Raw genomic sequence first — 12,499 nt, 5'->3', positions numbered from 1 at the left:
TTTTGCTCATAGAGGTAGGGAGAGGCAAGGCTGTGGCATGCCTTTTGACTAGGGTCAACCATGATTAGTGGGTTCAGCTCTTGTTTTTATGTATGGGGAAAGCTCCAATATTTGATTGTCTCCGATTTTGGTTGAGCATAAGTTTGATTCCTGGTTTAAAACCAAAAAAGACCTGAGACTGTTTACTCTCCTTTCTGATATTCCTATATTCAGCAGATATTTCTTTTCACTTGCCTCTGAACTAGAGGAAATTAAAATATGCAGCACTTAATTTCAGGGCTCTAACTAGGGAACTGTTAATCTTATAGGGATCTATAGGGGACTGAACTAACAAGGTGAAACTTTTTATACTTGTCTTTTTTGTCTGTATTCTACTCTACTCCCCGCCTCTTTTTTCTCTTAGTCAGCTTTTTTGCTGCTGTGACAAAAAGACCCAATAAGAATAATTGTAAAGGAGGAAAAGTTTATCTGGGGGCTCATGGTTTCAAAGGTCTCAGTACTTAGGCAACAGCAGGCTCTATTCCTTGTGGCTTGAATTGAGGCTAAATATCATAGTGGAAGAGTGTGGCCGAAGGAAGCAGTTTACATGGTGATCATGAATTAGAGAGAACTCTATTCACCAGATACAAAATATATACTCTAAAGCCACTCCCCAATGACCCACCTCCTCTAGCCACACCTTACCCACCTACAGCAACCACCCAGTTAATCCCATCAAGGGATTAATTCCCCGATTGGATTAAGGCCCTCATAACAGTCATTTCTCCTCTAAACCTTCTTTCGTTGTCTCACACATGAGCCTTTGGGGAAACACATCCAAACCATAACATGAGCCATCTTTAATTTAAATGCCACAAAAATAGTCTTTTTTATCTGTTGTGTTATGGTTTCTGTACTGTGCACTACTGATTTTTCTCAGGATGGTTGTAGATGAGTCTTTAAGCTGTTTCATAAATATTTAGTTATGAAAGCATGTCTTTCTAGTAACTATGATATTTAATATTATTTGTTTTTCTTAATGAAATAATTATTCCAAGACAATGGAAAAAAATATTACTCTGAGGTCTAGATCAGGGATGGATTTTATGTTGCCAGGATCAATAGTGTTGTCTAGTAATGGGTTGGTAGAGTAGGAGATTCAGTAATTAGGTGCTATGCATCTGCTGACTCTGGCCTGCCTATTCTTTGTGTGTGTGTGTGTATGTGTGTGTGTTGCGGGGGACCAGGATTAAACTCAGGGCACTCAACCACTGATTCACATCCCCAGCCCTATTTTGTATTTCATTTAGAGACCAGGTCTCACTGAGTTGCTTAGTGCCTTGCAGTTGCTAAGGCTGGTTAGCTGTTCCTCCTGCCTCAGCCTCCCAAGCCATTGGGATTACAGGCATGCACTCAAACGCCTGGGTGGCCTATCTGTTTTTTAAAATATTCTTTGGTAATTCTTTTTGAAAGTTTTCAAGTCTTTTTTGAGGGGGAGGACTTATTATTTTTAAATTGTAATCTTCAGTGACATACTGTGCTTTTAAAAAAAAAATATATATATATATATATTTTAGTTGTAGGTGGGTGGACACCATACCTTTATTTTATTTATTTATATATGGTGTTGAGGATCGAACCCAGGGCCTCACACGCATTAGGCGAGTGCTCTACTGCTGAGCCATAACCCCAGCCCCATACTGTGCTTATTAGAGGACAAGTTTGTTGATTTCAAAACCTTGGGGAAAATCTTCAAAATTTTTTGTATCCATATATTGTTTTCTGTACCTAATCTCAATGCTGTACTTTGTTGGATTCCCAGGAAAATGAATAACATGGTTCAATGGGCAGATGTGCTCTTGCTGTTCCTTCTTGCAGGAGCTTGATTGTTCAATGTGCTATAACTTTTTTAATTCTGTTATATATTTTTTTTCACTCTTTAATCCTCAATTTCAGGGATTTGAGAAATAGAGATGTCCTTACTGCTTTGGAGTTTAGATTAATGGGTGTCTCAGATTTTCAGATAACCATTCTCACATGAAAAAACAAGAGAGTGACTAGCTACCTTGGCAGAAATTATGACTGATGGAATGGAATGACCACAGGTCCAGGCCCTGGTTTTCAGATCTTTTTAGTTCAGCAACACTTCTCTAAAGTGTGATCAAACATGGGGATTGATTCACACTAAAGTCACATAAGATTGGTAATCAGACTTCTGAACTTTCACTGAGAAGTCCAGTACATAATAGGACCAAAATATTCAACTTTTTAGAATAAATTTTTACAATTTCTTGATTTTATTTGGAAAGCTAATGAAGATTAAATGATTGTTTTGTAAATAGAATTTGATCAGAATCATGGCATTTCAATGTTGTCCTCAAGCTCTGGTAGCACTTATATAGCATTTTATATTTTCTAGGTTATTAGTTGTATATTGATGTCATTCAGAAAGGGCACTTTAGCAGATTCTCCTCTATACAGAACCATATCACTTTTTGTATTGGATTTTAAAATTAAAATCAGTCTAAAAACTTTAGTTATTTTTTCTTCTACACACACACACACAAAAAAACTTCCATGTAAGAGAACAGTTTTGTTTTATCAGTATACAGCAAAACCATGTTTTAGATGTGCTATTGTTTCTTGTGCAGTCTCACCATTTATATTCTTCGTTATTTCAGACAGCTTTTAAAAAAGGATTATTTACATTTCTGTGCATTTACTAAACAAAATCCATTACTGTGCTTGAAAAAAATAGTTTTGCTTCCCATCAGCAGGAAGACAACATAATATAATTTTAACATTTAGTCAGACACACAAAGCTTGGCTTTCTAACAGTGGGGAAATTTCTTAAACCCTTTTGGGCTTCTGTTTTCTGTTAGTAAAATGGAGATAATTTCAACCCTGCAAGGAGAATTAGCAAAATGCTAAATCTAGAGAAGTGGAAAGGGAAACTAAGAGAAATGATATCCTGGGAGCCAAATGAAATGTGTCTAGGAAGGAGTGATTACATCAGATGCTGATCATAAAACAAGTAAAAACACTGATAAATGGTCTTTGGTTTCTTTTTATAGGCATGCCCAAAGAAAAATACGACTCTCCTGACCCTCGGAGGATGTACACAATCATGTCCTCTGAGGAAGCAGCAAATGGAAAGAAATCACATTGGGCAGAGCTTGAAATAAGCGGTAAGACATGGAAGCATGAACTTATGGTATGGAAATTAAGATATGATAGAAAATTAAGTTTTATAATGCTAGTACACAAAAGAAATAATAATTATGGTTTATGTCTATTAATTTCTGTTAGAAACAGTAAAGTTCAGTGGAATGACCATGGTTGAGTCAAAGTTCAAACCCCGTTTGTTATTTATTCTCTCAATATATTATTCTTTTATAAAATCAAGATGATAATATCAAAGATGAAATGATGATAACTTGTGGAGTGTTTAGTGTCCAAAAGTTTGTTCTGATGGAAAATGGCTATTCTGTATAGGTTTGGGGATAGATTTATTTCTCCTTACTCATTTGCATTTCAGTCTCTTAGGACAGCTTTATTCAAAAACAAAATCTTAATAATTTACAGCAGATAAGTTTCATTCTGTTTTTAGTGCAACTTGGCTATATTCAAAGAAATATATGTGCCTGTCGACCCAATAAGAATATTTGCCAGATTTCTGTTCTCGTGACTAAAAGGCTCAGGGATTACTCCAGGGAAATTGGGCTGACTGGGCTGTGCAAAATAACCACACAAGAGACACAAATACCTTTTTTGGGGGGATCGCCGTGATGGCTTCTCTGACCTTAAGGGTCCGCAGGAAGAGAAAGAGAGAACGTACGCACTGACCCCTTTTATTGAGGAGAAGCTATTCAAATGAGGCAAGGGGTCAAGTTTCAGGGGACTGAGCTATCTTCATGATGTTCACTGTCAGCAGGTTGACTGACATCTAGGTAGGCCCACACCCAACAGCACAGTAAGAGAAGGGGACATACAAAAGGCACTTCCATGGAACATTCTATCCTAAACAGGGCAAGGGGTTATATTACAAAGGAACAGGTGAGCATAGCTCCACCCATGGGGCTGTAAGAAGACATGCCCAGGCACGAAGACAGTCACTCGAACCCTAGTAGAGCAGGGCAGACTAGCAGCATGGGTGCCTGATGCCACATCGCCCAGCAGGGGAGTTAACTCAGTCGGATGCGAGGTTGGTCTCCCACAAATATTCTTTCCCCAGTGCCCTTACTCATGGGTATACAGCCTCTTTAAATATTTAAAGGTAGTAAAGGGACATTGTTACTTCTCAGGGCAACCACGCTAAAGAAGTTCTGTGTCCTAATATGCTTCCCTATATTTTCTTTCAAGGATGCCTGATTTTTATCTGATAAAAAGTACAGAATATTCTCTTCTTTTGACTGACCTCTCTTGTTTATTTTAATTTAATGCAGCAGACATACTGAGTAGATGTTGTGTATGAAAATTTTTTACCTGGCACTGTGCAGATGGAAAAAAACAAAAGTCCCTGTGTTTATGAGCTTATGACATATTAGGAAATGAGAGGAAGGGAAGGATACAACTATAAATAATAGACAAAATATAATTACCAAATCTAGATGTAATAGTGCTATACCTGAAGGAAAAAGAAAGTAATGATGATAATACTTGTGAGCTCAAAATTTCTGATTTATCTATTGAGTAAACTTAAATACCCTCATCTGCTGCCATGTTGGAGATTGATACCACCGGTGTCTCTGGTTTTCTCTCTTTTGATATCTAGAATGCTGTACCTAATTAAACCAAGTTCACTTTGGTAAAACTCTGATCTGATTCAATTTAAGCTCTTTGATAGGCAGCTATTTTACAGGTGGTGGCCTGTAGGTGATATTGTATTTTTTCTTTATCACACGTAGGATCTGAACGCCTTCATTTCTATTGCTGTGTTTTGCCCATCGCCATTAATTCTTTGAGGGCTGCAAATAGTGATATTCTAATTCTAGCATTTCTTTAGCGGAGATATTTTATAGAGACTTCCCTTCCTTTACTATTTGATGTTCAATTTTTATAGGAAAGAATACTTGTTTTTTTCCTTTTATTTACTAGTCTTTAGGATAAACTGTCATCCTTTGAGGATGACCAGTTAGGTTTTTTTAAGTATTAATATTAAGTAGTATATTTAAGCATTTGGGTTTCAAACTTATTTGGTAAGTTGCAATTATAATAAAATTGATACTTAAATTGTCCTGTTGTTGCTAAGGGAGAACCTCTATAACTGAGTTCTTGATATAAGTCTTGTTCTTTGGTAATTTCCTTTCTGTCTTGTGTGACAAGATTTTCTTGGCTCATCTTGTGTTTTTTTTTTTTTTTTTTTTTTTTTTAATCTCAAACCTAAAATAAGCCATTTTTCCAGGACATTTTTTTTAATTTGGAAATGTTATTTCAAGATCATAAGCTAGGAGATAGGATAGCCCCCCCTTTTTATATGTATACACACACACATGTTCGTATACATTTATGAATAAAAAATGTGATATGTAAGTAATATATACATGCTTATATGATATATATGACAAAATATTTTGAGGTACAGTTATATTTAAGGTTAATATGAAAACATACTGATACTTTGGATTCAAATTTAGGATAACAATGTTTAAAAACTTTTCTGTAATTATTATTTATTTATATCTCCATATATACTGGAGTCCTGGTTCTCAGGTATATGGGATGATAGAATTTGAATATCCCATATTACTTTGTTATCCCATATTATATTCAAGTCTCAGAATAACAGTGTTAATCATATTATCACTACCCGGTGCCCTCAAAAAAATAAAATAAATATTTGGGTAATCAATCTAAAAAAAGAGGTGAAAGACCTCTACAGTGGAAACTATAGCACACTAAAGGAAGAAATAGAAGACTTTAAGATGGAAAGATCTCCCATACTCTTGGATAGGCAGAATTAACATTGTCAAAATGGCCATACTACCCAAAGTGTTTTTATTTAATGCAATTCCTATTAAAATCCCAATGACATTCTGCATAGAAATATAAAAAGCTGTCTTGAGATTCGTTTGGAAAAATAAGAGACCCAGAATACCAAAGAAATCCTTAGCAAGAAAAGAAATAGGAAGTATCACAATACCAGACCTTAAATATACTACAAAGCCATAGTAACAAAAACAGTATGGTATTGGCCCCAAACGGATATGTATAGACCCAGGGGTACAGAATGGAAGAAACAGAGACAACCCCACATAAATACAGTTATCTCATACTTGACAAAGGTGCCAAAAACATATACATTGGAGAAAAGATAGACTGTAAAACAAATGGTGCTGGGAAAACTGGAAATCCATATGTAGTGAAATGAAATTAAACCCCTCTTTCTCACCTGCACAAAAATCAACTCAAAGTGGATTAAAGACTTAGGCAGTAGAACAGAGATCCTGCGCTTAATAGAAGAAAATTAGGCCCAAGTCAGCATAGTGTTGGCTTAGAGTGACTTCCTTAACAAGATTCCTAAAGTGAAAGAAGTAGTATCTAGAATCAAATAAATGGTATGTTATCAAACTAAAAAGGTTTCTTCACAGCAAAGGAAACAGTCACTGTGAAGAGAGAGCCTACATAATGGGAGAATTTCTTTACCACATGTACCTCAGAGCATTAATCTCAAGGATATATAAAGAACTCAAAAAACTCAACTCTAAAAAAACAAATAGTACAATTAATAAATGGGCTAAGGAACTGAACAGATACTTCACAGAAGGAAGAAATACAATGGATGAACAGATACATGAAAAAAAATCTTCAACATCTCTAGCAATCAGAGAAATGAAAATTAAAACTACACTGAGATTCCATCTCTCCAGTCAGAATGGTAATAATCAGGAATATAAGCAACATTAAATGTTGGTGAGGATGTGGGGGAAAAGGTACACTCATACATTGCTGGTGGGACTGCAAGTTGGTGCAGCAACTGTGGAAAGCAGTATGGAGATTCTTCAGAAATCTTGGAATGGAACCACCGTTTGGCCCAGTTATCCCACTTCTCAAAGGACATAAAATTAGCTTAGTATAGTCACACAGCCACATCAATGTTTATAGCAGCTCAGTTCACAACAGCTAAGCTATGGAACTAACCTAGGTATCCTTCAGCAGATGAATGGATTAAGAAAATGTGTATGTACATAATGGAACATGACTCAACCTTAAAGAAGAATGAAATTATGGCATTTGCCAGTAAATGGATGGAACTGGAGAATATTATGCAAAGGGAAATAAGCCTATCCCTACAAACTGATATGTGGATGCTAATTCACAATGGGGGAGGGAGAATAGAGGTACTTTAGATTAGACAAAGAGGAGGGAAGGGAGGGAAGGAACATGGGGGTAGGAATGATAGTAGAATGAGTTGGACGTTATTACCCTATGTGCATATATGATTACCATGACCTGTGTAACTATATATCATGTACAACCAGAAGAATGAGAAGTTGTACTCCATTTATGTATGATGTGTCAGAATGCAGTCTACTGTCATGCATAACTAATTAGAACAAATTTTTTTAAAAATTTAAAAAAATACCATCACCAGAGTGATTACTCAGAGTAGATAAATCTTTACATTTTATTATATTTGTGCCATCCCTCACTTTTAAATAGTTGTGTGGTTTCTATTATTATCAAAGCATGTAGCCCTCATACACACTGTCAGCATTCCCAAATGTTTAACCTGCATAACCCCTATTTAGTCATAGTATTATATATACTAAGTGGCCCCAGGAGCTCATATGTCTAATCATTTTCAATGTCAGCTTGTTCTTTAGAAAGAGTTCATGGGAAGGCTAGGAATATAGCTCAATTGGTAAAGCGCTTGTCTAGCATGTGTGAAGCCCTGTGTTCAATCCCCAGCACCACAAAAAAAGGAAAAAAAGAAAGTGTTCGTGGTAATAGTATTCCTTAAGTTTCTTACATGTTAATAAGTTTGTGCTCTTTATATTTAAAAGTCAGTTTTACTGAATTTAGAATTTTTTTTTTTAGAGAGAGATTTTTTAATATTTATTTTTTAGTTTTCGGTGGACACAACATCTTTGTATGTGGTGTTGAGGATCGAACCCGGGCCGCACGCATGCCAGGCGAGCGCGCTACCGCTTGAGCCCTGAATATAGAATTCTTGCTTATTAATTTCTTAAGTATCTTAAATATGTGTTTGACTTATTTTCCCCCCTTTTTAACATGACACAAAGCAGTCTAATGTAATTAGATGGCAGTCTAATTTTCTTGCCCTTGTTATTTGCTTGTATTGCCTAGAGCCCAGAGGGTTTTTCCAGCTATAAAATCAGTAATTTTATATATCCTGATGTTGTTTTTATATTGTATTCTCAGGTATATTGTTTTCTTTTAATGTTTAGTTGATTTTTTCTTTAATGCAGGAAAGTTTCCTTGAATTATAATTTTTAGTAGTTGTTCTGATCCCTTGCTTTGGTTTTCAGAGGTTCTGTTCTCAGTGTTGCATATTTCCTACAAATCTTTAAAATTTTTTTCTTAAAAAGAAATTTGAGTATAAATTACATATAGTAAAACTCACTGTTATACAATCCTTTTTTAAACATGCATTGTTTAACCACCAACCACCACCACAGTTATAATATGGAGGAGCATTGTCATTATTTCCCCAAATTTCCCTGTGTTACTTTGTTGTCAGACATTTCCCCCTACTCTCAACTCTCACAACCACTGGTTTTAATTTTGTTTTGTTTTGTTTTGTTTTGGAGAAGCAGTTTTACTTTCATAGTAAAATTGAGGGGCAAGTGTAGAGTTTCCATAAACCCCTTACCTCCACACTGGTCTCTCCCACTGTATGTGTACCAGTGATACATTTATTAAAACTGATGAACCTACATTGACACATCATTATCCAGAATCCATACTTTTTCTTAGAGTACCTTTTGTGTTCCCCATTCTGTGAGTTTTAACAAGTCTATAACGGCATGGATCCACCAGTATATAGTACACAGTAATTAATTTCTCTGCCCTAAAAATTCCTTTTGTTCCCACTATTTATTTTTCCTGTTCCCAAGCCCCTGGCAAACACTGATGTTTTTACTGATTCTCTAGTTTTGCCTTTTCCAAAATGTGGTATAGTTGGAATCGTTTCAATTAATAATATACATTTAAGGTTTCCTTGTGTTTTTCCATGGCCTAGTAGCCCATTTCTTTTTAGCACTGAATAATACCCTAATGTCTGGATATACCAGTTTACTGCTTACTTACTTACTGAAGAACTTATGTTATTTAAAAGTTTTGACAGTTTTGAGTAAAAAGCTGCCATCAACATCCTTGTGTAGATTTCCGTTTTCAACTCTTTTAAGCAAGTACTAAGCAGGCATGATGACTGGATCTTATGCTGAGAGTTAAGTTTAGTTTTATCAGAAACTGTCAAACTTTCTTCTGAAGTGGATATATGCCATTTTGTATTCCCAGCGGCAGCGAATGAGAGTTTCTCTTGCTCCACAGTCTCCTGATAATTTGGTGGTGTTTTTTTTTTTTTTTTTTTTTTTTTGCCATCCTGATAGGGTATAGGAATTCGGGGAGCTGAAACTCCAAAACTTGGTTCTTATGTTTCAATGAAAAAGTTTAAAGCTATATACCAAAAGTCATGTAAGAGAACTTTATTATAAGTTTAAGTAAAGTAAAAGCAAAGTGAGGCTTAAGCAGAAAGCTCGAGAGAGAGAGAAACGCATGCACGCGAGAGTGCTGATCCTGAATAGAGAATAACAAAGGAGACAATGATGTCTCCAAGTTTATTGTTGTTTGATGTTTACCAAGAGAACTGGGGATCACCTTCTGTACACTTTGCCAATCAGGTGTTCACCTCCTCCTTCACTTGGGGTTATGGAGTTTTTGACCTAAGTTGGTTTTCTCTGGAACTGTCATGGTGACTATCCTATTTGGGGGGTGGGGGGGGGCTTCATCTACAAGTAAACCCCAGGTTAATATGGGCACTGGGGTCAGTAGCTGCTCAGAAGTTATCTTAATGCACCTGTCATACTAAAGGAATCTTCCTTCCCAGACAAATGGAACACTTACAGCTATACACTTATAGCTCACTGGACCCTGTCAAGAGTTAGTCCTTTTCTCTTAACATATTCCCAACAACTCCCTTGCTTCTGTTTATTTTCTACAAATTAACTACCACCCTTTGCTTTCTTGTCTACTATGCAAGTAGTTTAAAGAAAATCCTAAAGTAATTTAAAGAACACTTGTGACCTTGTTTGTATTTTCACTGCTAATTGCTAGCTACCACCTAACAGTGTGACATTTCTTTGTTTTTAACTTATAGTTGACTAATGACATTACATATGCTAATTTACTATTAATATATCTTCTTTGATGGGGCATCTTTTCAGATCTTTTTTTGTCATTTTTATTTTTTTATTGTTGTTTTAAGAGATCTCTGAATATTTTGGCTAATAATTCTTTTTCAGATATATCTTTTTGTTTTTATTTTTCCCTATGGTGCTAGGGATTGAATTCTGTAAAGCATCCCCTGGTCCTGATGTGTTCCTTTGCAAATATTTTCTCCTGGTCTTTGGCTTGTCTTCTCATTCTCTTGACAGTGCTGGGGAGAAGTTTTTAATTTAAATGGGATTTTGATTAGGATCACATTAATCTATTAAATGTTGGGAAGAAATGACATCTTGACAATGTTGAGTTGTCTTGTATACAATCTAGTGTCCTCATATATCTTGTAGCTGTAGCTTGATAGCTTATATCTTTGAGTAGTTTAAAGATATCCCTTATGCCTCTAATCCCAACAGCTCAGGAGGCTGAGGCAGGAGGATCAAGTTCAAAGGCAGCCTAAGCAAAAGCGAAGTGCTGAGCAACTCAGTGAGATTCTGTTTCTAAATTAAAAAGTACAAAATAGGGCTGGGGATGTGGCTCAGTGGTCCAGTGTCCCTGAGTTAATCCCTGGATACCCCCCTGCCCAACACACACAAAGATATTCCTTTGCTGTCTTTTGTTTACATTGATTCTAATACTGTCAGTACTCATTCCTATCCCTGTTTCTTTTTATGTATGCCCATTTTCTGAAGTTAATCAGTGTAAGTATGGTATGTCTTTGGTGTAGGGTTTATTTTTTCATTTGTAGGTTGGTATTACATCATTTTTCTCTTTTTCATTGTATACCTGGTGATTTTTGTTTGGACATAGTACATTGTGAGTACTCATATCTTTATGAGTGCTGGATAATTTTTGTATTCTTAACATATTTGTGAACTTTGTTCTCAGATACAGTTAAGTTATTAGGAAACAGTTAGCTTATTAGGATCTTCCTGAAGACCCTGAGTTAAAAGGTTTTCCACTCTGATATAAATACAGACAATTCCTTTTGATCCCCAAGGATTGTTTCCTCTACTCTTCTCAGTTTGTTCATGCTTCCTCATCCCTAGCCTCAGCTTATTCCTCATATGCATTTGCTGGATACTGAGTCTCAGCCAAAGTGGAGTGGGGAGGAGTCTTTTTCAGATCTTTGTCTTCTGCACTCTGTCCTGTAAACTACAACTACCTTGACCTCTCCAGATGCTCAATTTTATTCCCTCAATTTATGTGGACCACCAGCCTTGCATGGGTTCTCTACCTTGGCACATTTTCATGAAATAGTTAGCAGAAACAGTAATAAGGGCTCATTTTCCCCCCACCAGTAACTGATGTCCTGTGTTGCCTGGTGTCTAATGTCTGAAAATGATTTTTAAAATATATTTTGTCTTAATTTTTTTTTAATTGTTTTAGGTGTGAGTAAATCTGATCCTGCTTTTCTCTTGGCTGAAAATAAGACATGTCATAGTTTTTTAAAAGACTGGTGACTTCAGTATCTTATTTTCCTTTGGGTTTTGTCTGTTGTTTCTCTTTTTCTTCTGGCTTTTCATCCTTCAGTTTGGTCATTTTATTGAGTGTTGGCATTCTCTTCCTTAAGGAGTATATTTACTTATGTGTTTTCCAGGTAGTTGTGGTAGGAATGGTTGACCTTACTCTAGTCAGGATTCATCTGATTTGAACCAGGTTGTGAGCATTATCTTATTGCTGGATCACCCGTTTGATAGCTGCCAACTGAAATCTTGTTGTTTAACAGTGTTTTTTCTTCCAGGTTATAGATGACAACTAAAAGTTCTGGTCTCTCAGTCCCTGCTTTTAGCTGTTACTTATGATTCTGCATCTTTAGAGGTAAAGTCTTGGGAAGTATCCAACTTAATATTACCTCTCTGTGTTTCCCTTCTCTACAGGTTCTTCGTTTATCATGTCTTTATTGTCTTTGTAGTTCTCCAGTGCTTTCAAACTTGTATTTTTGTGTTTTTTTAATAGTTTTTCTTTCTCCCAGTGGGATGGTTGGTCAGCAACAGATAGCACTTGTTTTGATAATCTGAAACAGATGTGTGCACTTTAAAATTCTGCCTGAAGATATGAAGATACCAAATAAATGTTCCTTTTTTTAAAAAAAATTATTTTTTAGTTTTAGGTG

General features: G+C 35.9%; 1 protein-coding gene across 2 annotated transcripts in view; it reads left to right on the top strand.

The window, feature by feature from the left end:
• Cnot6 (CCR4-NOT transcription complex subunit 6) overlaps positions 1–12,499 on the top strand; it is a 73,177-nt gene that overhangs the window by 24,028 nt on the left and 36,650 nt on the right. For both annotated transcript variants that reach the window (XM_076856531.1, XM_076856530.2), the window contains exon 2: positions 3,054–3,167. In XM_076856531.1, the coding sequence (XP_076712646.1) occupies positions 3,056–3,167 (112 nt within the window). In that variant the 5' untranslated portion in view covers positions 3,054–3,055. The remainder of the gene's footprint in view (positions 1–3,053; positions 3,168–12,499) is intronic.

Source organism: Callospermophilus lateralis, chromosome 5 (genome assembly GCF_048772815.1).
Source record: "Callospermophilus lateralis isolate mCalLat2 chromosome 5, mCalLat2.hap1, whole genome shotgun sequence".
Taxonomy (NCBI): domain Eukaryota; kingdom Metazoa; phylum Chordata; class Mammalia; order Rodentia; family Sciuridae; genus Callospermophilus; species Callospermophilus lateralis.
The sequence above is the reverse complement of the archived record's forward strand: the minus strand, read 5'-3'. Positions and strand labels throughout refer to the sequence as shown.